Source organism: Morchella importuna (assembly GCF_003444635.1).
Source record: "Morchella importuna strain M04M26 chromosome Unknown Morimp01GS004, whole genome shotgun sequence".
Classification (NCBI taxonomy): domain Eukaryota; kingdom Fungi; phylum Ascomycota; class Pezizomycetes; order Pezizales; family Morchellaceae; genus Morchella; species Morchella importuna.
The window spans coordinates 359,740-386,698 of record NW_025763401.1 but is presented as its reverse complement, the minus strand read 5'-3'; the positions used below and the strand labels follow the sequence as shown (position 1 = coordinate 386,698).

At 46.0% G+C, this 26,959-nt stretch overlaps 5 protein-coding genes across 5 annotated transcripts; 3 read left to right on the top strand and 2 right to left on the bottom strand.

The window, feature by feature from the left end:
• Window positions 1-493: 493 nt before the first annotated feature.
• Window positions 494-1,430, bottom strand: LAJ45_02240 (uncharacterized protein; the record flags this gene model as incomplete). Its single annotated transcript, XM_046111832.1, has 4 exons — window positions 494-535; window positions 624-667; window positions 733-911; window positions 991-1,430. The coding sequence occupies 4 exons, from the start codon at window positions 1,428-1,430 to the stop codon at window positions 494-496; spliced, it is 705 nt and encodes a 234-aa protein (XP_045974732.1).
• A 2,982-nt stretch (window positions 1,431-4,412) lies between these two features.
• LAJ45_02239 (uncharacterized protein) lies at window positions 4,413-6,020 on the top strand (the record flags this gene model as incomplete). Its single annotated transcript, XM_046111831.1, has 2 exons — window positions 4,413-5,826; window positions 5,875-6,020. The coding sequence occupies 2 exons, from the start codon at window positions 4,413-4,415 to the stop codon at window positions 6,018-6,020; spliced, it is 1,560 nt and encodes a 519-aa protein (XP_045974731.1).
• Window positions 6,021-11,514: 5,494 nt separating this feature from the next.
• LAJ45_02238 (uncharacterized protein) lies at window positions 11,515-13,249 on the top strand (the record flags this gene model as incomplete). Its single annotated transcript, XM_046111830.1, has 8 exons — window positions 11,515-11,525; window positions 11,605-11,648; window positions 11,723-11,748; window positions 11,836-11,926; window positions 12,035-12,125; window positions 12,206-12,366; window positions 12,438-12,738; window positions 12,814-13,249. 8 exons carry the CDS (start codon window positions 11,515-11,517, stop codon window positions 13,247-13,249), a joined length of 1,161 nt encoding a protein of 386 aa, XP_045974730.1.
• Window positions 13,250-15,825: 2,576 nt separating this feature from the next.
• Window positions 15,826-16,125, top strand: LAJ45_02237 (uncharacterized protein; the record flags this gene model as incomplete). Its single annotated transcript, XM_046111829.1, has 1 exon — window positions 15,913-16,125. The coding sequence occupies one exon, from the start codon at window positions 15,913-15,915 to the stop codon at window positions 16,123-16,125; it is 213 nt and encodes a 70-aa protein (XP_045974729.1).
• A 1,873-nt stretch (window positions 16,126-17,998) lies between these two features.
• LAJ45_02236 (uncharacterized protein) lies at window positions 17,999-19,274 on the bottom strand (the record flags this gene model as incomplete). The annotated part of the gene is made up of 3 exons (XM_046111828.1): window positions 17,999-18,031; window positions 18,096-19,180; window positions 19,232-19,274. The coding sequence occupies 3 exons, from the start codon at window positions 19,272-19,274 to the stop codon at window positions 17,999-18,001; spliced, it is 1,161 nt and encodes a 386-aa protein (XP_045974728.1).
• Window positions 19,275-26,959: the final 7,685 nt, after the last annotated feature.

Genomic DNA, 26,959 nt, shown 5'->3' with positions numbered 1-26,959 from the left:
ATAAATTGACAAATATTTTTGATAAGTAGGGCCAGCTTTCTAGGAGGGACTGTCTTCTGATCATGATTATGTGGTAAGTTTTACACACACTACTTCACCTTCAACTTTCATTCTCGAGGGATGATTTCTTGCCCCACCGGTCAGGTTCCGAATTTACGTTCTCTACTTTGTACTCTTGCTTTGGATACCTTAAGTGACATTATATTTTTATTGATTATATAAGAGCTGTGAATATCTGAACTAAAAAAAAACATGGAATACCTGAAGCACAAACCGTTTCTTTGAATTAAGACTTCCTGACCATGCGAAACAATTACTCATTGAGATTGACTCTCTGCAAGAGCGTCGACTGTATAAATATATTGATATATCCTGTATCAAATACCATGAAAAATACAAAACTTTGCCCAAAAGATATCGCCAAAATCACAGGAAAAAGAAATTGGAGAGGTTGAATATAAGAGAATGTAGACGGAAATCCATTGCACGTACGCTAAGCCTCAAAGAGACTCAAATATAAGCGTTCGAGTTCTATCTACATGTACATAGTAATAGTAATAGCAGCGATACCCAAGCGCGCCTACATATATTTGTATATATGTAATGTATCGGTTTGTGCTTACGTTTACGACAGGTAGATTCAATAAGGTTGGTGTTCGCTCAGAAACTACAGAAAATTGAGATTGTGAGTGCAAAGATTAGTGTAGAAGTACAAATTGATGTTTTACTTACCAGCGGTTGCAACTTCCTTAGAAAGTTCTGAAAAACGACTATCCGCCTTGTCCAATCTCTCCTTCATCGTCTTAAACTCTGAACCGACCCCCTCAAAGCCTCTCACGACCGAATCTTTAACATCCTTAACTTTCTCAACGCCTTCTTGTACGTGCTTATCCGTTTGAAAGACAGCCTGACTGCGAGAAATTAATATAAGATATTCAGAGCCGCCTCATGATATTAAAAGGTGTGAGCCTACGAAAAAGGTTCACTCACAATATTACTTCCATAATGTATGACTGGAAGGTAGTGATGTGGAAAAGCAGAGTTGACCCAACAATTTCTCTTGCAACACCCTCATGACTCAAGCCCCATTTGATGATCCTCCACTTATCCTTGGTTTTGCGAACATTTTTTTCGACGTTTGCACTTTCAAAGTATTTGTTGTAAGCCGATAGGTAGGTATTTAGAATTTTCTTAAGGATGTGGAGCTCATCGAGAACCCCGTCCCTTATGGTAGTGTCAAATAAAGTGCCATCTTCATCCGATTTGCGCGAGAAAACTTCCGACGCTATCTTGATTGATCTTTGAAGGGACATAAGTGAGGCGCCAAGTGTTCTACACTCTTCATCGATGTTTCCGGCGAGACAGTTGTAAAGTTGTAACGCAAGCTGCCCTACCGAAATTATATCGCCGACCGAAAACCCAAACGACATATGTGTATATACGGTGTATTTTGAATTGTTTTTTGAAGACCAAGTGATAAATCTATGCTTGACTATCAAATCCTTTTGGCGCACTCTTCCTTATTTTATAGTATCGGGTAGTCCTTATTTAGGGGACGCTCATGTAAACACGAGATTGTGAGCGTTCGACCTGAGCGTCTACCACTTAGAACGCTTATGTTACGTTATGAGTAACTGGCTTCTGGGATCGCGTGAAAGTTCTGGAACTCGGTTCAACTGAGTTGATCTGGTAATTAAGACCGCCTGCACAGCCAAAACCCAGTCCCTTATCCCACCAGTAGGGTGTTTAAACTCACTAAGCCTTGTAGCAGACCCGCAGATATATCACTGCTGTACTGAGCGTTCCTCCAGTACTTACCGGATTTTTTATTGGGTCCGACTCTTTCAACTAGGTGATAGGCAACATACGAAGCAAATGCAATCAATGAATTAAACAAAAAAAACATACGAAGCAAATGCCCTCGGGAAACCCCGTTACGAAGCGGTTTCCCTCTAGTTCCAATTGGAGTAAAACCAATCAACACATGAGATTTCGGGCGTTTTTGACCTCCCTGTCAGCGGGCGTTATGGGATTGTAGGGCTCGAAAGTACGAGTTGGTCATTTGATCTTTAGAGACTGAAAGAAGAGCTCGGTAGGACGCTTTGTGCGGTAATACAAGGCACACATGTATTCGTAGATCCAAGGACGAAAAGATCCATATATACTTGAGTTAACAATATCGGTCCAGGTGAATAGTCGAGATATGTATTGAAGTCTTCCACATATGTACATTACTGATTATGGATGTGCGATATGAGTGTGATTGATACTTGGATGAAGGTGAATCAGAGAGGGGGTAGCGAGTATGTTATAGGTGAAGGGACGTAAGGGTTCTGATTCGGTTTGAAGCGTTTTCCATGAAGTTGCTGGATCTGTAGAAGTAAACAACTCGAGGTGTGTCGTTTTGCGATAGGGATTATGCCTTGCTTAAATGCATGAATTGACTTTTCCCTTGGAACTACCGGCGGCGCTATGCAAGAGATTCTGTACATAGATTGTTACCCAAGTAAAGCTGCAAGAAAAAAAAAGCATTGACTGCTATTGTCACCCAAAATGTGAACAACTCAAGAGAGATGGTTGCCTCGACCTGGTTTCGTATCCTGCGCTCCGTCAAGGTAAGGTTTTGAAGTGATAGAACGTATTCTGCTACAATAGAAGATGGTTTTTGAATAGGCCAGGTTCCCGTAAGCATATGATAATTGGTAGTCTCGTAGCCAACCCCTACTTAGCAGCAAGCTGCTCAACCAGTAGCAGGTAATTAGTATATTCCGAAGATACCAATTAAAGATCTAATATTCGGTCCCGGCCTAATAAAAATTTGGCGCTAGTGTGGTGTCTTCTCTAGTATTGCAACGGATAGAAGTATAGGTATCTATCGAATAGGCCCCTATAACAAACGGATAGATCTTCGATTCTGTTTGATAGAACCTACTCGCCAAAAAATAAAGTCTGGGTGAATTAAGTATCTGGCCGAATGGCTGCGTTGCAACGGTACTTATTTCACCGCCAGACTTTATTTTTTGGCGAGTAGGCCTCAAAAATCGTCTATCCGGCAATAGAGTGAGTTCTATCGCTTATGGGAAGGCGTCCAGTCCAGCCCATGGCAGCCATACATGTAGTATCGCCACTACATGTATGAAAAGATGCTGCACGCCGATAGGTAGAACGCGTACTAGAGATCTGGATAATGCTGGTTTTTAAAATCTCTCCAGCAAATTTCTTGTAAATAGGAAATATGTTAGCAAATACTATCACCCAACAACTTCCCATTGATATGTTCTAGTTTAAAGCTAGTACTCACTCAGAGAGTGACATGCATGCTTCGGTTGGTGAAAATTCTTGATACTGACACTCCCTAGTCTCTGGCTTTTCTAACAAAGATTAGGTGTAAATGCTTATTCTGGACGTATTTCTTCAGGGTAATATTAGCTGTTTTTCTGCACTATATGAAATAGAGGAGATGGGTGAACCCGTGTTATAGATGAGACGAGACGTCTTGGAGTCTCATCTCGAACAGCTCGATACCAAATGTTTTTAGTCTAGGGACCGGCTGGAAATCTGCCAAGATATACAACATGTAGTAACATGTAGCAGAAATGTGATATAAAAAAGATAAAATAAAAAAAAAATGTAGCAGAAATGTGGATACACATGTAATTACTACATGTACATATACCTCTGTCTTTCGCAATGCGGTAACACTACATGTACTGCATGCTTCGTTAAAATAAGGAAATAAAGGGGCATATTCTCACAATGCCACACTCATGCGGTATACATTTCAGCTAGAAAGCATGTTCGACCGTTGAGCAATCGACCCCATCCAAATCGGGCAGATTATAGAAGTATATGATACTAAGAATTGGCCTAGCTCGGTGGTCCTCGAGACTCCTTGTCCTTTTAGACCATTGTCCTTGGATGCCATCGAGGACATGTCCTCGAGGAAAGGGCACACTATCCTAGTCGGCTAATATATGACGTTGACGTTCCCCCTCCACTGTAACACCCCCCTCACTGGAACAGATGTTTATTGGTTGATATTTGGTGAGGAAAACCGGTTCAAGATGAAAGAGGCCAGTTATAATGAGGGGGTGTTCCGGCGGAGGGGGAAGGCGCCTTTGTGCGTAGTGTGCGCAGGCGCGCAGCCATAACCCACTTAGGATTTTCAGGTGTTCTCTCGGATCCTGTAACAACTATCATTAACCCTGACTGACTGGTAAGATCGATAAGATCGATAAGATCGGAGCCTCAACCATAAAATTTATCGTCTGAGTGTAACACACAGATTCTTCATCCCCAACCACATTCTCCCATAGCACCAATCGACCCATAGATAATCCCACACAAATACTTAATACTTCGGCCTTACATCCACCCTAATACAGCTTTGGCTGTCCCTTATAGAGCTTGCAATGGCCACTCCTGTCGTCCGAATCCAACCTACAAAACTCCCAGCACTCCCCGCCTCCACCACCCCCGAACAGCGGTACTGGCTTTCCTTCAGGTCTCCATTACTAATTCATGAACATGCCTCCGTTTCATCAATTCACTTCTCACCACTTGCGCCGCATGATTTCGCCATTACTTCCTCAACATTAGTCAAGTTATTCTCTTCCAAGACCAGATCTGTGTCAAAAACGATCTCGCGGTTTAAGGACATCGCATACTCTGGGAATGTTCGATTCGACGGGAAGATTCTTGTCGCCGGAGACGCGACTGGACTGATCCAAGTTTTCAATCTTTCTTCGAGGGCTATTCTCAAAACATGGAGTGAGCACAAGCAACCCGTTCAGGTAACAAAGTTTTCGCCTAGCAATCTGACCACTCTTTTGTCTGCGTCCGATGACACCACTGTGCGGCTTTGGGATCTTCCGTCTGGGAAGTCAACCAGCACGTTCCTCGGCCACAGTGATTATGTGCGCAGCGCTGCCTTTCTTCCCACTAACAGTACCCCACTCATCGTATCCGGGTCTTATGATGGCACCGCACGCTTGTGGGATCCGCGACAGGCATCTGGAAGCGTCATGACGCTCTCTCACCCTTCGGCGATCGATGCGCTTCTCCCAATGCCGGGTGCGACTACAGTTCTTGTTGGCTCGGGTCCTGTTGTCCAGGTCTGGGATATCGTCGCCGCAAAGCCACTCACAGTCCTCCAGAATCACCAGAAGACAGTAACCTCCATGGCTGTCTCGTCATCGTCTGCTGGACGCCGGGTCCTTACCGCTGGTCTCGATGGACACGTAAAGATCTATGACCCTACATCCTGGAAGGTTGTCCATGGAATCAAGTACCCCGCACCTGTTCTCTCAGTGGGCGTATCACCCGATGAGAAACATCTTGCTGTTGGTATGGTCGGTGGATTGCTCTCTATCAGAACTCGTAGCAGCGGCAAGGACAAGGCAAAGGTCACGGACCAGGACAAAATATTTGACATGATCGCCGCCGGAATAGACCCCATTACCGGAAGAGGAGGGAAGAAGGAGAAGAGCAGTGCTCTCAAGCGAAGACTCAAAGGAATAGACTACAAGGGAGAAGGGACAGACATCGTTGCCGAGTTAGGCTATAGGGGCAAGAAAGAGAGATCTTGGGAGAAGACTTTAAGGAAGGGGAGATATGCAGACGCGCTAGACGCAGTTTTGGTACCAGATACACTTCCGTTAACAACCTTTACACTGCTCAATGAACTACGTTATCGGAATGCAACAAGGACTGCACTGGCAAACAGGGATGAGATAACCTTGCAACCAATCCTAAAATGGCTGGTCAAATATATCACTGATCCACGATATGTGGAGGTCATTGTCGACGTTGCGTTGTTGATTCTTGGTAAGTGTCTCCCCAAAGGAAAGCCTTGAACGCGACTAATGACTGTAGACATGTATTCTCATGCCCTTGGCCAATCTCCCGAGTTTGACGGATTGATAAAGAAGCTGCATGATCGTGTCAGCAGTGAGGTAGAAAACTCAAAAATGGCCTGTCAAACTAAAGGGATGTTAGGGATGTTATTGGCAGCTTCGTAATTCAATAGGTAGATGCAGTTTCCTTAATTTATACCACAATATCCTTCAGCATACCTATGTAATGTACGATTATTTGGATGGGCTTTTTCTTTTTCTATAAATATTTCATTTGCTTCCGTATCAAAAGTTTTTTTCTTCTTTCTTATCTCAACACAAGCCCCGGGAGAAGATTCCTTTGAAACTCCAAGAGCACGAGGGTGCTACTTGGATTTAAAAGGATTTACTGTATTTAGTGGTAAAATATATCTCAGTAGATCATAAAAGTAAAGTTACATGTATCTCGTGGTGCGAGTGATTACATATGATTCACGTTCGGGGAGTAGCGGGTACAAGCCGGTCTTGACTCCAATACATAGTCGATCCAATATCTATAAACTACTTAGTTTTTATAGTATACAGCAGTTGAATAAAGGACATATACATGTAGATACTACATGTACTAAGATGATCGCCGTCGAATACATTCAATTGGGCACCCTGGTCTGGTTGTTCATTTATGGTTAAGCAACGTCCCCCTGCATTCCGCACATGTCTGCACGCATAGCTGTCATCCCGCTACCGAATTTACCCTAACACCTAAGCACGATAAAGGTAGTAGATACATGTAGCTGCACATAGACACCAATGCTATAAAACCCCGCACCTCTGTCCTATTCAGAGCCTTTCCTTGGTTCCCCATATTTTGACTCCGCACGGTTGGGGCAGTCAGGTGCTGTCTGGCACTTTTCACCAACTCCCTGGCTGTCTCAACCTCCCACAGGCTATCACCGCACAAAGCCCTCTTGCTTTCGCCAACTAGCCAGTTCACGCGAACTTTCCTCCTTTTTGCGAAAAAATCTTGACAAATATTGAATCTTGATCTCGGTTTCCTGGATATACGATAGCGGGCATTCTGCTGGTTATCGGAACTGGCAATTGCCAATTGAAGGTGTCGACGGCTGCGGCGGATAACACCTGTATTGTGTTAGAGTTTCTCGCACAAATATAACCCTTCATTTATTAAAGAGTATGAGGTGCATGTTGGACAATATGATTTTCCCCCTTTCAGCTGAGCAACCCATCGCTACGACAACTACATGTATCTATCTTGGCTATTTTGCGGAATTTGATCCCATGAGGCACTCCATATGTTTTGTTTATATGCCTTGGAGTACACACAGTATATTCGAGCATCTAGAGACAACTCCTGGGTATACGTATATATCCCATGCCACTGATAGTAGACTCTACAAACAACATCCTGGCGGTACGTATACCCCCCCCCCCCCTTTTTTTTTTTCCCTGGGTCACAATGGGAGAACTAGAGCTTGACCCTAACGAGAGTAAAGGGTCGATAAATAAAAAAACAAATAGATCTCCGAGATTAGAGTTCGTTTGGGAAAGCGTGAAATTTTTCTCTTGGCCAAGGGGATTTTCTTCGGCGCACCTCCCCTTCGGCATCTTGTACAGGGAATACGAATGGAACAAATAGTAAGTGCTCAAAGCATCTGGACAATTGGGAAATTATGCACATAGCTGATACCGCGTTAGAAGTTCAAATAAACGGGCCTGAAAAGAAAAACATCCCGAAAAATATTGGAGAGGCTATCAACCTAGCTCATAGATGTGCGCGGTGTCCATAAAAATTATATTGGAGACCCTTTACTGGTGGGTTCACTAAGCCTTCTAAGGCAAGTGGAGCCACCAGGTTTTCTCCATCACAACCAGAGAACGTATCCAGGGAACTTGAACTATGGACTGTGAGTCTTAAGTTCGGCAGACCCGAGATGTCCGGGGCTTTCACTGCACACGACCACGCAAGAGGCGAAATTCCTACCCATCCGGTGAACTTTTCTAAAGTCCAGCAGCAACACTGGAACTCTTGAAATGCCCAACATATCCTTGAGCGGGACGGTATTAACTAAAACATTGGGGTTAATGCCGCTCGCTGAAGGGATATGTTGATATTTTGACAGTTCCAGTGCTGGTCCTGGATTGTAGACGAGTTTACCGGCAGCTTAGGCAGGGAACTCGAGCAATGGGTGGTCTGTGACTTTTTCGTCGACCCGGTTTTGGTAATCCAGTCCTATTTTCTTAGTATCTCAAGAGTTAACTAGTAGCATGGCAGTTACTGATTACTTATTTTACTATATATAGCTATAGCATATAGTTTATTTCGGATCTGGTTGAGACAGAATATAGAGGGGGCGCTTACGCAGATATCGCAGAGGAAGATGGATTATGTATCTAGCTGACGAGTAACATTATGGTTCAGAACTGCTGTTTTGTATCGTTAAGAATATCTAATAATCTACATTCGATGATCCAGAGTAACCTGATCAAACGTTAAATAGAAAATAACATATGCTTAAGCTTATTTGTCGAACGATCCCGTATTGACTTCTGGCAATCTTAACGCCTTTGTCATCCACAAAGATATATGTAGCTATATATAGAGTATTGAAAGTATGGGATTAATATAGTTGGATGTTCATGTAGTTAATTCAGTTGCATTGCACATAAGTCAGTGACGTTGTTGCGATTTATAGCGAGCCAAATTTCGAGAAAGGACAATGTCTCGAAAAGGACGTTAACCTATTTCTTATAATAGGAGTCCATGGAAACCATGAATACAAGTAGTTCAGATCGAACCTCTCATAGATATATCAGTCGGATAATAGTTCCAATACTTTGAGTTAAATTTACATGCCCAGGTTTAACTCTAGCCCGGTTTCTACCTTCGGTCAATTATAGCGCTCTTTTTGACTTCGGGTTGCCACTTATCTCCTTTAACTACACACACCTCCTGGTCCCCACGGCTACAACCTGGAAAGGTGGCCATCACTTAAGATCAACGAAAAGTCTCATACACGGAGGTAAGTGAAAAATTCCGGGATAGGATAAAATTTCCAATAGAGTTCACGGAATATCTCCGCAATAATATCGCCAAGACCGAGTGACAACTGATGATTCGGCCATCCGACCCATGCCCCAGTTTCTTGGGCCAGGGAGATCATTATCTGCATACATCTGTCAAAGCTCACCATATCCAGTCTCCTATCAGGGGTGAGCTTTTGGCAGCAAATCCTCTAGCTACTTCGGGCTATGTAGTACCTTCGCTAGATATATAAATATATTGTGATTCTGACGCTATAGCACTAAAGTCACTTATTACCAGGCTGGGATATCGACGCAGTATGCATTATATAGGGAGATGATAACAGTGTTGATCGCTAATTCTAGCAGCCATTTAATTCCTCGTAAACACTTGCTCGGATAAAGGAACAACATCATACCTGCACACTCTCCAGTGAGATTTATGAATGCTAGTTACGAAACTATTGAAGGAATCTGATTCGGCTATAATCGGTACATGTACTTGTACTCCGTCAAAGGGGTGATATATGTGTCCAAGTTGTCCAAATATACACATCTAGCACCGGTCAAGAGGTTGAATATCTTGACAATCGATTTATTAGGCTAAAAAGGCTGAGGGTTGAAATTTCGGCGCCGTGGCCGAAGATAAACGGATCATTTTCATACCCAGAAATCTAGAGCATAGTACTGCAGTATCAATCGATATTTGATTTCACCTAGGAGGTTGAAGGGATCATAGCTTAAGATATATATATAACTATTACTTATGAACCTCCTATCAGGGTTCAACAACTGCCACGACAAACATACATATACGCCCCTTTCTTGGTATTGACTTTTGGCGAGATTAACTATTAGATATCCTGGCAAGTGTGTGCATGTATCTACGGTACCGGTAGCATTTTGTTTTCCCAAGAAAACGTAACAGCCGAAACAACACCCCTTTATCCGTTACTAATCTGCCAGAATTCCGTGGATCTTACAAGCACTCTCCTGGATAAGGATAAAACAATTAAAGTTGATCCATAATAGAACAACACCCTCGCCGGATTTGATTGTAATTTTGCACGACGAGGAGGCTCAGTATTAGATCTGATAATGTGTAGATAGTACCGAACCTCGGGCACACACGGGGTATCATTTATCACCTTGCAGAGCTCACGTGGGATGAAGACTCGCCAAGTTCGCTAATCGAGGCCACGGGTCCGACAGGTCGTCTGGTGAACGCTCTGAGTGCTCAGGACAGAAGATTACGCGCGGGGAGGATTTCAGGAGGGCGGATGTGAAACGCTGGTGTGAACTGGGCCAGGGGGGGGGGGGGGGTGGAAACGGTCTGGTGGTCCCTGCGTTTTCCATAACATTTTCCGACTTGTCCCAGAATACCAGATTGTTTCCATACTGTTTCCACACCATCAGAATCAAAACCAACTGCAGAAATGGAGAGATGGTGTTTCAAAAAGTGTTAGAATAATAGTGACAGAAATTCGATGGAAGAAGACTATAAATAATAAGGTTTTGGGGGAAAGAGGAGATCCACTCAGCTGAGGCTGGAAACCTGACTTATTTCGATATGGATTTCTTTCGTTGGGAAAGTGTTAAGGCAACCTTGAATTCGGCGTGTGCACCGAGGCCCTTGTTTTCTCAGGCTGGGCGTTAAAAATAGGATCAGTTGCGCGGGTAGAAGTGCTCTATTGCTCTTGCTGCATGCTGCTAGGTGATCGCCAGCCGAACCGACCTCTCATGTGTTGTTGTATCAGGGCCAAGTAAAGAAAAAAAAGACAGATTTCCGAGGCTTCAATAATGCTGGGCATCGTTCTGTAAACTACATACCTCAAGGCATCTGCCATCTCTCCTATGTGCCTCGAGATACCGAGATAGCTACCTATCCCCGCTACGCAAGGACAGCTACGGGCTGCTACTGCACAGTCAGACAGACGCCTCTCCGCTGGAATTCTCCCCTTCATACATACGTACCTACTCTAGACCCCCCTCCCCCTCCCCATACATACTTACCCTTACACACACCCCCTGGGAGATCTCGCGCACGTAGGTATTACATACAGCGGACTGCCTTGCCTACTCTACGTCCACTGGCACTGAGCGAGCGACCTGTGCAACTTTCTATCCTAGAGTTTTCAAAGGCATTGTCTGTGCCTTTCTACCGAACGAACCCCTCAGAGTGCATCTTCAAGAAGTTGCGTCTGTTTCTCTGCCCTACGCACGCTGTGCTCCTACCCAAACTAGGACTTACCCGTTTGAACACCCCCGGCACTAGGCTTATTCTCCTCGAACAAACTTCCACCTCTTACTGGTCTTAGACTCCTGCCGCGTGGCCTTCAGATTCAATCGCGATAACAGACCACCCCCATACGATTTTCAACCACATCAGCGCGCTCTCCTACACACGCTCTTTATTGCTTCATCGTTTCTCGTTCATTCACGCGACGCTGGATTCAATTCGCTCGTTTACTCACTTTCTTTTCATCCTCAAGATACAACTGCAGAGCCTCACTCAAGGCTAGCTGAGGGAGGAGGGGCCAAACATTAGATTCATCATATTATTGCATTTTCTCGGATATCCTTAGATCTACTGCGCATAAAAAGAAGATTTAGAAGGTTCTAGAGTTCGATCTTCAAAATGGAGGAGAAGTGCGCATTCCATCACCATTTGCCATTTCGTCATTGCAAGGCGGGGAAGCTGATTATTTCTTGTCATGGCGCCTTGCAGATACATTGGGTTACTTTTGGCTATAACCTCTAGCATGGCTATAGGTTTGTTTCTCTTTTCGTCCAGGCTGAGTTTTTGGGGAAATATTGTGGCTGATTGTGTTTCTTCGTTGTGGTAGGAACAAGCTTTATATTAACAAAAAAAGTACATTCTCACGGCGGATATCCGTCTCCCACTCCCTGATGTGGGGGTCTTCTCAGGCATCGCTAACCTCAGCCTCGGCGGCTATAGGGACTAATAGATACGGCAGATCGAACGGGGTTCGAGGGGGAGGGGTTTACATATCTAAAGAACCCCATATGGTGGATTGGGATGGTGACTAGTAAGGGACCCACTGATTCAACTTGAAGAGAAGCCCCGAGTCATGTCGGGCGATGCGACTCCTTGATCCTTTTTTTTTTACTGACCTACTGCTTTTCCCATCGAATAGTGATTCTCGGTGAGATTGCGAATTTTGCTGCATACGCGTTTGCACCGGCAATCTTGGTAACGCCTCTAGGCGCATTGAGTGTATTGGTTGGGTGCGTTGCGCTATAATCTAATATCGAACAACACCTAAGGAAGTTGAGTTTGGCTAACGAGGGTTTCCATGGCGCAATAGTGCAGTATTGGGCACATATTTCCTCAAAGAGGAATTGGGAGTCTTAGGGAAGCTAGGATGTGCGATTTGTCTGATCGGCAGCGTAATCATCGTGCTTCACGCACCTCCAGACAAAGAGATTACTACCATCGATGAAATCTTGAACTACGCAATTCAGCCAGGTACGTACTTTTCTATAGTAGCTTCCCCCAGTTCTATACATGTATCTAATCGGGTTTTCCCTTGTGAATAGGCTTTCTGCTTTACTGCGTATTGGTCATTATCTTTTCATCGGTAATGATTTACGTTGTATCCCCGAAATACGGAAAGAAGAATCCACTTATCTACATTTCAATCTGTGGGACTGTTGGTTCATTGACCGTCATGAGCTCCAAAGCATTCGGAATCGCTGTCAAATTGACCTTTGCTGGCGACAAGTCGGAAAATCAATTTACGCATCCTAGTACATATGTATTCGTTATTGTTGTTGGAGTCTGCATTCTTACCCAGATGAACTACTTTAATAAGGCTTTGACCCAGTTCTCGAGTTCTTTGTATAACCACCATCATCCTCTGGGCTTCCACATACCATAGCATTGATCAAGACTAATATATATCCCGCTGACTAGAGTTACACCTCTTTACTACGTCACCTTCACGACTGCCACCCTAGTTGCCTCGTTCATTCTTTTCCAGGGTTTTAACACTACTGATCCCGTCAACACTATCTCGCTTCTTTGTGGCTTCCTAATCATTTTCAGCGGCGTATATCTTCTCAACATCTCTCGAACAGACCCCAATGGAAAACGAATTCTGGCGAACGGCCGAGTTTCGACAAGCTATGATGAGGGTGTGCCGACAGATGGCATCACTGGACTCCAGGTACGACGAAGCATGCAGCTGCGGAGGTCCGATGTTGGAGGGACCAGGAGCAGCATTGGCGCAAGACTGCTGGGAAGAGATGACGAAGAAAGCGCGGTGGGATTAACGGATTTGGCAGAGGATTCGGACAGCTATAGTGAAGATGATGATGGGATGGGGAGATTAGAGAGCACGAGACGATGATTGGGATCGGGTGCTGCTTTTTTTTACTATCCCATCTCATTTTTTTCTTCATCTTAATCCAGGGCTTTGCCTGCCGGACTATATATTTTTTTTCCTTTTGACATAAAAGAACTGGGGTTTTGTTGTTTTGGGAACGAATTTTCTTTTGTCATTATATTTTCCTATATATTTTTTTTCTGGAGCTCAAGGTGCAGAGCCGCGGCGAATGGAAACGGAATAAAGGTTAGCTTAGGCGTACAGACAATATGAAGGAGTACGTTGAACCTGTTGTAGAAATCGGATGGGTTTGGATGGAACATGGGGAAATATTCATTTTGTGCTCAGGACCGGAACAAGGCGGGCTGGCTTGGCGGGTGGGGGTTATTGTTATTGCATTTTATTGTTAATTTTCTTCTAGTAACCCCCGTATGGTTCCTCTTCTTTCTTTTTCTCCTCCCACTTACCCGCCCTTATCCTAGCAGATTATTGTATAAGTTTCTATTTCATTGTGTACCGTGTCGGGTTGGCTGGCAAAACCATTGGATGGTCGGTTGCTAGACATATGACGAAAGAATCAGAATACGCCCTCTCTGCGCGTCGCAGAGATCGAGGTGGTATCTCTTTTGTAAACATGCTTGTTTATATTTTGTAGAGTCAGGTCATGAAGGAGTAATATGGGATTCGACATTAGAATTATCTTGTCAACCTTCATTTCCATCTGCCACCTGTGCTTTTGCTTCAGATGCTATTAACTACATGTAACTACCAACTTCAGGATCCGCCCCTGTTTACTATCATTTCTTTTGTATCGTTACTATTACTTGTAGGTACTTTAACTCTTTTTAGATTTTGTGTCGGTGTGTGGACTCGGAATAGAGTAATAGATGGTTTAGAATTCGGTTCAGGGGAGTCGATCGATGTCATAGTTAATCATGTCGTATCACTCGACATTCTCCACCACCATAGTAGAAGCAGGGATAGAGTTTATTTTAGTCTTAGCACGCTCTTTACACATACTCTACGTCGAGCCTTGCTCAAATATTAGACAACTCGAGTTCTTCCACTTTGAAATAAACAGTGAGGCATAAGATCCTTACTAGTTACGTCTTACCATGCTGTTTTCGTCGAGTGCCTTGTGTCACTCCCGAGTAAGAACTTTAAATACTTTGAATCAATCATAAACTACATTTAAGTAACACATACAGCGCCAAGAACTTGTGGTATAGAGCCTTTGGACCTGTTTGTCCTCTCTTAAACCAATTTACCTACTTCCTCGAGTACGTGGCACTAAAAAATCACTAATTAACCTTTCAAACGTCGTGGGGGGTGCTACAAAGGACACCGTGGAGCTAAGGGATACTCGCTATATCGCGGGGCCAGAGTGCCATCACATCTTTGAAAATTTTCCTTTTTCTTGATTATTACGGTTATGATTTTCAAAGACTTGAGCCCCACAATACCAGCATCGTTCTCTACCAATTACTCTGTCTTCCTCAAAGACTGAGGAGCAGGGATTCCTGCATACACCTATCAAGTAAGTCTTGGCACCATGTCAGAGCATCCTGTAGCTAATCCAGAGTAGAGTTCACCCTAGCTACTGCACCAGGTAGCTAAAGTACTCTACTCCCACCAACTGGAAACAAAAATTCATAACCTAGAACAGATCGACTGACAGCGATATAACGTTTTTTTCCCTCTCGTCTCGGTAAAACTAAGCTTTCGATCACCTTGCGATAATCGAGAAACACCGCGTAACCAACCAATGGGGTATGTTCACTCCCTGTATGTGGGGCGATGGTTAGATTTGGTTGGATTTGCACTGCACTTGGTAGCACTCGGATCGCAATCGTGCATACATCATAGGACACTGTACGTACCAGCGCTGTTGTATGCGTTTTTGTATACTTTCACATGTCAGGTACATACAGTTGAATAAGTATTCAGTTGAAGCCAGTCCAATTGTCGATTATATAACTGCGCTGAGCCTTCTCCACGGAGATTTTAACATCAACCACATTTTATTGTTCCGTTCTGCCCTTCATATAAGTCGTAAATCTGCTCTGACATTATATAGCTACTTAGCTATCTGCCTTCTTCCTACTCACACGACCAAACGGCATACAACCTACAACTCACACATAGCCTCACGTGCCCTCCCATTTGCATTCGCATTCCCAAAACGAACTTTCAGCTGGTCACGACTTCCCCGAGGTGAGTAATTATTTTTTTGGCTTCTGACCTGCCTCCCCCTTCTAACATTTCTTCAGGGTACCGTCCCCTTGCATAGCTTAAGATCCAAGATAGAGGTATTTATAACCCCCCTCCCCCACTGAGCAGGTAGTTTTCTGTTCTAACCAGTATTCTAGAACTTGTCATTGGCCCAATTCGGAATATATAATTGCTTCTTAACCCCCTCCTCCACATCCTGCAAATTCTTTCCCCCCCCCCCCCCCACCGCAAAAAAAAAAAAAAGGGAAAAGCTTTTGCCCTAAGGTATATAACCCTTCTCAATTCCCGCATAAAAAATTTTTTCTTCCAAACAATTAACACTGTCTTAGAAGATCTTATATACCTATACCTACCTCACAACCTAAACCATGACCACCACCACTGCGTCCTCCTCATACCTCCGTGCCACAAAAACACCCGCCGCATACGCTCTCTCCTCGCTTGGCCGCCTAACAATGACCCCGCGCACGCCGCTGTCCCCTAGGCCTTCTGCCGCCGATAAGATGCATATGCCATTCCGCGCGCGAGAGCGCCAAGACAGCACTGCTTCAGCAGCCTCGTCGGCGTCGTCCTCAATGTCTTCGTCTACGATATCGAGTGGCTACAGCAGCTGCACTGAATATGACGCGGACGTACCAAGCAAGGGTTGGCCGAGCACGCAGTTTTGAATTGCGGCGTTTGAATTGTGCGGCGTTTAAATTGTGAGCTTTGGGCCATTGTGGGACTGGTTGATTGTGCATACTCTTAGGTGTTTAGGCGTTGAAGGGGGACCTTGTTTAAATGGGTTTCATGGTTTGATGTTTTTTCCCGGCGTATGGTAGAGGTAGAGGATTCGTTTTTTTCCCTTTCTTTCTGGGGTTTACAGTAAGTATATATAAGTGCACATTCATTCCTTTCTTTACTTTCTTTTTCTTTAATTTCTTTCTATGGAGCATTGTGGGCGTTCATTTTTACTTCTTTTGGCGTTGGCCGACGAAAAAGGAATATTGATTATATTTTTTCTCCTCTGGCGGAAGGTGTTGTTTCGTGCATCATCAGGAGTCTAGATTGCGGGTAGGCTGGTGGTGGGTGGGTGGGGTTGTGGTTGTAGTATTTACAGTAGACGGATTTTATTTATACCTTGGTTGCGTTGCGCATGCGAGTTAGGTTAGCTTTGTATTAGCTGCTAGATATTAGCTAGACTGCGGGGATGCGGAAATGAATTTAGAGGTTATAGATTTCCTACTACATGTGCAGCGTTGCCGGGAATCAATGGCCAGTAAACCTAGCCATTGGGTTCAGACTTGGTTTTTCTCTCTCTCTCTCTCTCTCTATGGGGTAATTAGGATGCTCTAGAATCCCTCTACGGGTTGGAAAAAGTGTAAGGAAAAAAAAAAAAATATTTATGGCGCAGAAAATAGGGCCAAATAGTAGGTTTCTGTATTAGAAAAGAGCAGGGACTCAAATCACCAGGTATTTGACTTAACCATCCTGGCGCTCTTATTGTACCCATACCTAACCCTGGGGTTTTAATTACATGCCCATCTAAACCTCATTTCCACGATGGCCATATATTTGGGTTTGGGGGGTTGAGGTTTGGCATGCAATTGGGATTGTGGGCGAAGCTTCCCTACACAAAACCCGACTTTTGTAACCCTCATTGGTTAACCAGCACATCACCACCACCGTATACTTATTCAATCTTAATTCTCAATGCAATGTTATATAGCCAGAGCCGGAGAGAAGCTCCATTGTCGGATATACTTGGATCCTTAACACACGCCCCAGCACTATATATATATAGTAATAATCGGTATTTTCCCCAATTGGTCAATTGCAACCATGGCGGTTCACTCGATGTTCATTCAGGGGTCACCGGAGAATATTCACTCGGGTTTGTAATGATCACGTGGGTTTGTAGCTAGCTGGAGAAGAAGGAGGCTGGCTTTAGATATCGTTTTCCTTTTTGAAATTCGCATTACATATATCTCCATTCCCCTCCCGTTTTGTCCGTCTTTTCTTTTCCTTTTCTTGTCTTTTCCTTTTCTTGTCGTGCCCATTTAACCCTTTGCATCCTCCCATTTGCATCCTCCCTACTCGATCCCGTCATTCACATCCCCCATTGAAAGAGCGTCCTGTCTCGAAGTTTAAAAACCCGGTCTTTGGTATCCAAACAAAATCCAACCAAAAGTAGTGAGGAGAAGAAGGAAAGAAAAGAAAAGAAAAAAGAAGAAAAAAGAAAAAAACTACTACTCATATCCACTCCATCTCCATCTCCATCTCTGTCCACCTCATCTCATCTCATCTCATTTCGACTCTGACATCTCGATATCCCAAAAGAAAAAACCGCAAAAAAAAGGTAGGATATAAATAAGTATAGCGAGCGCAACCCATACCACTTTAATAGTAATAAAAAATAGAAGAAAGAAAAAAACACCCCATTTCTGTACATAAAGAATATAAAAAGAAATAAACAAAATATGGAAAACCTAGCTGGTACTCAGACCCAGACCCAGACCCAGACCTACTCAGACCGACCCATCACCGAACCCGAAACAAGCTTTAATAGCGGTAATTTACCGGCGGGTCCGGACTCTGCACATTCAATTAGCCATAATCCCCCGCAATCCCACAAGAGCAACACAGAGAATCAACTTACAATCGGCGACACCGGACTCTCCGCCCTCGGCGGCGGCGGCGGCGTCCTCCTCCTCACCTGATTCCCACCCGCGCCCGCCGCCGCACTCCCCGTCCTCGCCGGCACGTCCTCCGCCCGGTCCGCATGTTCCGCCGCATACGCACTCCATGGATCATCCCCACCCACATCCACGATCCTCGCCTGCTCCGGCACCGGCGCTGGCGTCGGCGTCGGCGCTGCCGTGGCCAGCGCAGTATACCGCTCCAGCGCCAATCCCAACAGATCATTCGTCTCGATCAGCGTCGTCATAGTGTCTTCGTCCTCCGTCGCCTGAATATAATTCACGATCGACCTCGTCGCCGTGCGGCAGCGGTCCGCAAACTCCTTGACGAGCTCGTTGGTGGATACCTCTGCGGGCGGCGTAGATTGCAGGACCTGCTCGAGCAGCGACGCGGACGTGCGCGCCTCCGAGATGCGCGCTGTAAGCTCCAGCATGCTTGGCAGGCCCTGGTGGCCCTGGTAGCTGTCGTGGCCGCTCTGGTGGCGGGGACGCGATGAGCGATGCGTCTCCGGGGCATTCGGGACAGCGGCGTCGCCGCCGTGGGCCAGCGACGCCGCATAGTTCAATGAGCGCTTCTCCTTGCGCCAGATCTCGCGCAGTGGCGCCAGGCCCTCGTCCGCGCTCTTGGCGCCCTCCCAGTACTCGAGCGTCTCGCCGAGGATCTGGCGCACGCTGGGGTCCATGCCGCGGCGGAGGAGGTCCTTGACGGCGGCGGTGAACTTTGGGTCGGCAAGGTTGCGCGTAAAGGTGGGGCCGGGGTTGTCGCTGAGGATGCGCATGATCATGATGGCGTTGTACTGCTTGTGTGGGTGCGTGGCATTGTGTTTGGGGTCGAGGTGCTTGCGGAGGGCGGCAGCGGCGGCGGCGCAGGCGGTGGGCGAGGACTCGGCGATGTCGACGATGGCGGGGAGGTGCAGGACTTCGGAGCCTGCGGGGGAGGAGGGGCCGCCGGAGGTGATGAAGAGGGCGAGGGATTTGAGGATGGCGGTTTCGGGGGGGTCGTTGGGGTTGGGGGCGGGGTGGTCGGGGGTCGGGGAGCGGCGGCCTGTTGGGGGGGGTTAGTGGAGCTGTGGGGCGGGGAGGGGGGGGTACTTACTGCTGCTGTTGCTGCGTTTGAAGGAGGTCATTAATCGCTTCATGGCTGCTATTGGTGATGCTCTTCTGCTGCTGTGTGGCGGTGAAGCTCTCTCGTTCATCTATGGATGGACAGACAGATGGATGGATGGGCCCTTGGGGGAAGAGAAGGGGTAGGTGGTGGAGAGGAGTGGAGTGGAGTGGAGTGGAGTGGAGAGGAGTGGAGTGGAGAGGAGTGGAGTGGAGAGGAGAGGAGTGGAGTGGAGAGGAGAGGAGTGAAGGAGAGGTTTGGTTATGTATCGACGTTGGCTACAGCTCTCTATTCAACAACAGAATTAAAGTGTCGTTGGGGGACCGGGGTGACGCGTAACAGATTGAGGGGAGCAGGGGCCGGGTGCTATCTCTTGGGCTCTCCTCTGCACCCGCCTCTGTGGCTGCTGATGTGATGTGATGCGCGGCGGGGATAGCTACATGTAGTCACAGCAGAGGGAGGGAAGCCCTATCTATCCCTACCTACTGTTCCCTCTCCACCACAACCACATCTTTACTTAGGCGCCGCATCCATCCACGCACGCTCGGACGTTAAGCCGTATGCACACCCACACACCCACACACCCACAGCGATACATGTATGTACCTACCCGTACCTTAAAGTAGCGAGAGTCTCTTGCTATTCTTAATGCTATTCCTGCAGTGGCTGTGTTCTTGGTTCCGTCGAACGTCGTCAGCAGCGGCGGTCGGAGTTAAGAGGGGGGGGATTGCGTGGATGCGGTGCGTTGCAACGCCTCGCGGGTCTTCCCTTCCACTTCCTTTGTTTCTGGTCGGGAGTGTGCTGTGGGGGAGGTAAGGGAGTGGGCAGGGAGGGAGGGTTGTTGTGCCGCGCGGCAGTCTGGTGTGGCAGTGCCGAGGAAGGAGATTGGCTGGATTGGGTGCATCATGGAATGTCACTCGAGAGCGGCAGCTAGCTACAAGTAAGGGTTGTTGCTGATGGGGCTTTTGGTGGAGAGAGGGGTAGGAAGTGGCTACATGTACTACTACTCTATGCTCTACGTGATACATTCTGATCTACCCTGCTGTGGCGCTATGGAGAGAGAGCTATCTCAAGATCTACGGTGGTGGTGGCCAAGCGGCGATAGGCTGGGCTGCCCTCCATCCGTATCCGAAAGGTCCATTCCGATCAATTCTTCACATCAGTGTCAGCAGACTTAGTCAGGGCTCTCCGTACCACGCGGACAACCAACATCCCAAGACCCAGCCCATTACGTAGGGATGTATTCATGGTGTATCACTCGGTGTGCTTTACGGTTCTAGAAGGTGGTTGCGGGGCCGACGTGGGTGGTGAGCGGCGGCCGCGATATTCTAATAGTATCTCTCATCAGCAGCCACGAATGAACTTCCTTCTAGTGACGATTACCTCTTGATGATGATGTAAATGTAAGGGTAGTGTGAGGGGTGGGTGACATACCTTTGATAAAAAATCTTCCTCTTGTCGAAGCCTAGCTTTATTGCTCACTTGACAGGTATCTACACCCTCCCCAGCCGGAGTCGAGGCATGTGCTCGTTGGCTCTAGATCTCTGGGGATGGATGGGGGCTTTATAAAACAAGACCTACGCGAACGGCGGATGGTGATCGACACTCGTGGAGAAGGGGTTTGATACATGTAGCTATGATGACGATGACGATCGATGAGGAGTGACGCATGGCGCTGGGAGCTGAAACTCAAATTCTTTTTTGCTTGGTGGGAAGGTGTGGATCGCGGACTGGGGGTTGAGAGTTGGAGATTGATGATTGGGAGCGGGCAATTACCTGGCTGACATGGACCCTTCCATTCCATTCCATTCCATCACACTACCACACCATCCCAGTACTACAAACCAAGCCCCACTATCATTAACCGCATGTGCATGTAACGACCTCCCATCAATCAGATCCGAAAGTCCAAGCTCCTGAATCCACCCCTCCCTCTCACTAGCCACACACAAAGAAAATGATAGCCCCGCCGACGCATACCCTCCACAGCTTACATATGTGGTCTGGTAGGCCTTGACAGTTGAGGGCATGCTTTAATACTCGTTGGGGCAGAAAAAAGCATATGCACATGATCAAATTCTCAAAGGCTAAGTGCTCTGCTTCTACCCCTCTAAGTCCGAGCCTTAGTATATCGAGGCCTTCTTCTCGCCGTTTCTCCCCACAGCTATACTATAAGAGCGTCTGCGTCTGGTACGAAGCGGCAATGATCGAGTTAATTCGGGCGGGCCCAGGTGAGTGCAATTAAATCTGGAAAGTCCACCTACCACCGCCCTGTAATCTTTGCTGGTGTATATACGCCGAAGACGTCTTTAGCACCTTTTGACGCACGAGGGGAGCATAGCTAAATGCCCCAAGCTCAGGTGGGTTCACTCAAGTACGTCTAGAAAGAGCTTCCGTCCGGCCCCGCCTGGTAATCTCTGGCGGCGGAGGTTGTAGGGAGTCTTTGATACCTCTTGATACACGAAGAGATGGGGTAAGTACTTCCCATGATGAGCTGTTATATACAGGATAAAACGGCGCATCTTTTACGAGGTCGGGTTGGTTTGAAGCTGTATGGGGAAAGGGAGGAGAAGGTGGTGGAAATTGATTTTCACGCACACACACACTCTCTCGTCTTCTAAGATATTCTCTGGCTATGGCGACTAAGACAGGTAGATACTTTTAATTCGATTCGAATGTTTATATGCTGTATACCACGTGGTTTTCTGCCTGGTGGGCAGTTCTGTGCCACGACCCAAACAGAAAATGTGTAAAAAGCAGAAGACAAGGGTACATGTATGTCTACATGCAGGTTATGGGAATTTCCCCAGACCCCTTTCTTCTTGCAATTGGCGTCTGTGGGTACGTATACTTATGTTTCTTCCCCCTTCCATCCTCTACTGTTAGCACGTTGCCCCCTCTCCAAATCCCTTTTCTTTCTTCCCCTTTACTTACTGGTCTCCTCCGGAGATTACAGTATCAAAAGACTTTTGGATATCCTTTGGGGGGGGGGGGGGGTTGTCGCCGCCGCTGGATATTAACTAGAATGATGGAACGCCAGACCTTTTGCCTTGCCTTCCTACCCCCTTCCCCACAGGTCACGCACTGTTCCCCTCCGAGTCTTTTTTCTTTATCCGTTTCTAGATCTCTTCACAGGTTTATAATATATCTCGGGGCCATATTGGGCAGATATATGAAATACTTCCTATCACAGTCCACAGAAAAAAAATGCAATGTAGAGCTAGACTATCTCCTTGACGTGCGCGTGTGGTGGAGGATAATTCCGGCTGTGTCTAGTTGCTTCCCTTTTCTGGTCCCCCGTCATTTTCTGCGGGGTGCGTTATTCGAGTGAGATTTCGTGTCTAAGAGGACGATCGCTGGCAGAGTTAGGGGCTTGAGAGCTTTAAAGCGGCCTCGACTGGCTGTATTGTAGTAGATAGAATAACTGCAGCGCCAGATATGATAGCCACAGGGTAGGATTGGATGCGGGAAGGTTTTAAAAGAGCGGGAAATTTGACTCTCTATTGCTAGAAAGTGGATTTGTGTCTTGGAGGTTCATAGAGTAGAGGTTGGTTGTGGGTTGTAGGCTTTGGGTCAAGCAGTTACCCAGCTAACACACCTTCTTTCTCACCCACCAACGACCTACATCCACCACCATCTCCAACGACGCATCTCAAGCGTCTCATCCTCCAACCAGAGGCAACTGAGATGATTTCTATCTACTTCATCTTTTTCCCTCTTTTGCGCACAGTATGTCATCCTTCGGATGACCCACTTCCCCCTTCATCTAGCTCCATCCAACAATGAACAGCGCCTGTACTAGTATACTCTCTTAAGTGGGAGTTTCCATCACCCCTCATTACCAAACTACCAAGATACAGCGCAGACCCGCTTGCTACGGGTGGGCAAGGACTACATGTAGCCCCAACATTTGGCAAACCTCAGGTCAGGGGTGTGTCAATATGCGCTCCGGTGCCCATTGACGGATGGTGGGAGCGAGTGAGATATCATGTCGCGGCTAACCCGCGGTAAGGGTTCAATAAGGTGCACTAGACATCACTAACCGCAGGGCAGAATCATCAGAGAACATAGGGCCCGGCAAAGCAACCAGTTTCTTTTTTTTTCTTTTCTTTTTTTCGATCTCTTTTTCGGGATCGGGCTAGTGCTGTGCATTTATCCAACCCACGGAAAAACCGCTGGCTATGTCTCCTGAAAAGATTTTAAGCATCCTAATACCTTTTGGGCTGGAGTCACTGCAACTGCATTTGGTAGTTGCCAATGAAAAGAGATTCTATTCGCCTCTTTTTACCATCGCCGAAGACACCGCTAAATATAATGCTGCAGATTGGACCTTGTTCATTCACCCGAATTGGGGACGAGAACGGATATAGTAAAGACTATCCTGGAGTTTGGGAGACTTGTTTGAACCACTAATGGATAGATATGCCAACAATATTGAACACAGTTCGCAAAACTCATCAGTCTCGAACCTATATCTATATCAAGGCCCACAAATAATGAGCATAACTATAATAGACCAAGGCTGCATATAAATGCGGCCGCGGGATATGTATAATATACTTGACTAAAAAACGCAACGAAGCGCTGATACACCGCTATTTGATCAGTTGATCAGATCTAAAACTAAGGCTTAGAAACAGCTAAATAGTCATCTATTAGACAGTAGTAAGACTTCATAAGTTGGAGACCATCCCGTAAAAATGACCCTGCGGAGCCAAATTTGGGGCGAGTGATTGTGGGTGAATGGGAAAAAAAAAAAAAAAAAAAAAAAAAAAAAATCACAAGCCTTTTTAAAACTCTACAACCAACGACCACCATTACTTACTGCTCAATGCCTTTTAGATAAACTGCTAGTTCGGTAATTGGACAAGGAACCCTACTTTACATGCCGACATAAAATATCGAGACCTAGCTAGCGGGTTAAGGGAGACCCGGGCCTGTAAATTTTGAAAAATTACGGGCACCACCCCTCTGAAATTCTCTGAGCACCCAAATGCCTACAATTCCATTGGATACATGTGTAATGCTCAGGCCTCAGCTTCGTGCCTCGGCAAAGTGAAGCCTTGGCAGGAACCAGGATATGAGACACCAATAATAAATAGTTTATTATGCTGTTAACCATCCGTTGTCACGTCAAGCTCTTGTGGCCAAGGGGTAAGGCGTCGCACTTGTAATGCGAAGATCTGGAGTTCAAATCTCTACTGGAGCATGTTTCTTTTGAATTTTTACCACCAAGGTCACCCAGTGTTACTTTTTGGGGAAAGAGAACGATCCTATTGCCCAACACAAGATTTTAAACCTCGCTGGCATACTGACTGCTCTACGGCTCACCAGCGCATGTTTAGTTAATTCCACTATTGCCTGAGGATCATTGGTACGGAATACTTTATCGAGTGAGGGTTTATCCATAAGGCATCACTCGCTCGATCTCCCACCACCTCTCCCTACGCCTTTCTCGCGCGCGTGAGTAATCTTTAGCAATGACGAGTATCAGTCGACTCTGCTTTCTAAAGCTTGATCGCAGCAGGTTACACCACGTTGGAGGGCAGGTCTCGTCCATGTCGGGAGGTTTCCCGCGGAGCAATTCGAAATCCAAGGACACCCAAGTAAAACCAAAGCTTATTATCCTCCTTCCGCCTATCGGCGGCACTGACCTGATCAGGTAGGTCGTTGATATTGATTGACCATCAACCGGGGTGTAGAGTATATTAGAGAGTTTGCGAATGTAGACCTAGGTCGCTGCGCTGTCACACTTAATCACGGTCATGCCGAGAAAACGCCTTCCTGGAAGTGCATGCAGAGTGCTCACCTACTGGAGGTCTAAAATGTCGATTTGGAGACCAGAAATCTCCACCCACAAAAACAGAACAAGACTATGGGGGATAAAGTTATAAAAATTATCATGATGATAGTCAACAATTCGTCTCTTCCTAGGCTCAAAAAAAGGTAAATTCGAGCGTAAAGCAGGGGGGTGAATAAAAGTGAGTTTTCCAAGCCGATTACAGGTTTCTGTTGCATTTGATCACTAGCGCGACCTCAAACCCGCAAACTCATTACACCCACCTAGGTCTCATTTCCAAAAACTGCCTCTTGGCGGCGACCTAGGTCTGCATCGCAAACTCTCTATTGCAATTGCATTCGCATTTCCCCGCATGATGTGCTGTGGATATTATTAAGGTGCCCGGGGTCCCGGATATCGATGAAGTATGTTCATACGTACTTATTTGCTAACGATGATCTGGGGGGTACTCTGCGCACAGAGGTAATAAGGTGGGTAGGCGGCATGTTCCTCGAAGAGATTGACTGCACGATGCCCTAAATCCTCCGGTTAATATGTACATGCAATTGTACGAGTGCTATAGTATAGGGTGCGGGGGGGGCTGCATGCTCAATGGGATTCCGCGAAGCCTAAATCACAGATATGACAAAAGTGCTTCGAGGGAAATTGCGAATTGAAGTCGCACTATAAAACCGTGTTAAGAATATAGGTACATATATCGGTACCTGAAATTCCAATTGATATCCATAGAGCTGGGATTGGTATTTGTGAAAAATCAATTGAAGTGTTGATGCTTCATGATCATCTCACTCATGTGTGGGGAGGCACATGAGTGCAATGAGGACTGCTGACTATCAAATAGGCTGTGAATATCAATCCCAGAATGGTCACTCCGAACTCGGATGAATAAAAATATGGCACAGTAAACTTAGATCGGGAATGCTCGGAAATACCGCATCGAAACCCCACCCCATCTACAACTCAAGTCATAGAGAAAGTATAGCAAAGAATATCATTACTAACCCTAACTACATGTATGTATCTGAAGGGTACTCGCATGTTAGAGAACTAGCGCGCCCGCACTATTATCTAACAACGCATAAACCTTCTCCGAGGTACTCTAGAGGCAGTCTCACAATTCTTGTTCCTGGCGACTTGGTGAGTGGATGGGTGCTTGATCCGAGGTGCCGGGTTTGGGAGTTTGGTGGGTGATGGTTTCGTCCGAGGAGTTGAGGTTGGAGCTCATAGGTTGTTATTCGATATATGGTCTGGCTTATTGATAGACAAGCACATTAACTACATCAAGTTATCGTGAGTTTCTTTTCTTATTGATCTTCATTTCAACCTTCAGGAGTATACATACATTAGTACAAGTAGTTTCCGGCCTTCGGCCGGTACTATATGTATATCAATCAGTCCAATATACAGACAAACCGCTTTTCGGCTTATTTCTCTATTTACCTGGCAGGCAAAGTCCATCACTATATCTAGATCTGCTCTGGTCAATATGTGCCTTTTCTGATATCCCCGATATATCAACGGATAGGTCAGACAATTTCTCCAGTTAAAACTACAGGTATATCCCTTTAACACCCACCAAGCCGCTAAAATCGAACTACTAATCGATTCCCAGAACCAGTAGAAACCTTATTAACACTCTAACAACACAGCACAATACCCTATGTTAATATCCAACACAACATGTTTCAAGTGAAACAAAAACATCCCTCAATGAACCAATCAGAAGACTATAAAAGCACATTGCATATGCAGGTTATAATTATATACTTATTAGATGTAGCTATAGCAGTCAGGTAGTCCAAACTTTCTGCAACAGCTATTATTTTCGCAATCAATGCGGGTATCCATACCCCCATCTCCCGCGTGAGGCAGCCAACCCGGAATATTATGTTTTCGCTGTACAGGATGAAGAGCCTTTC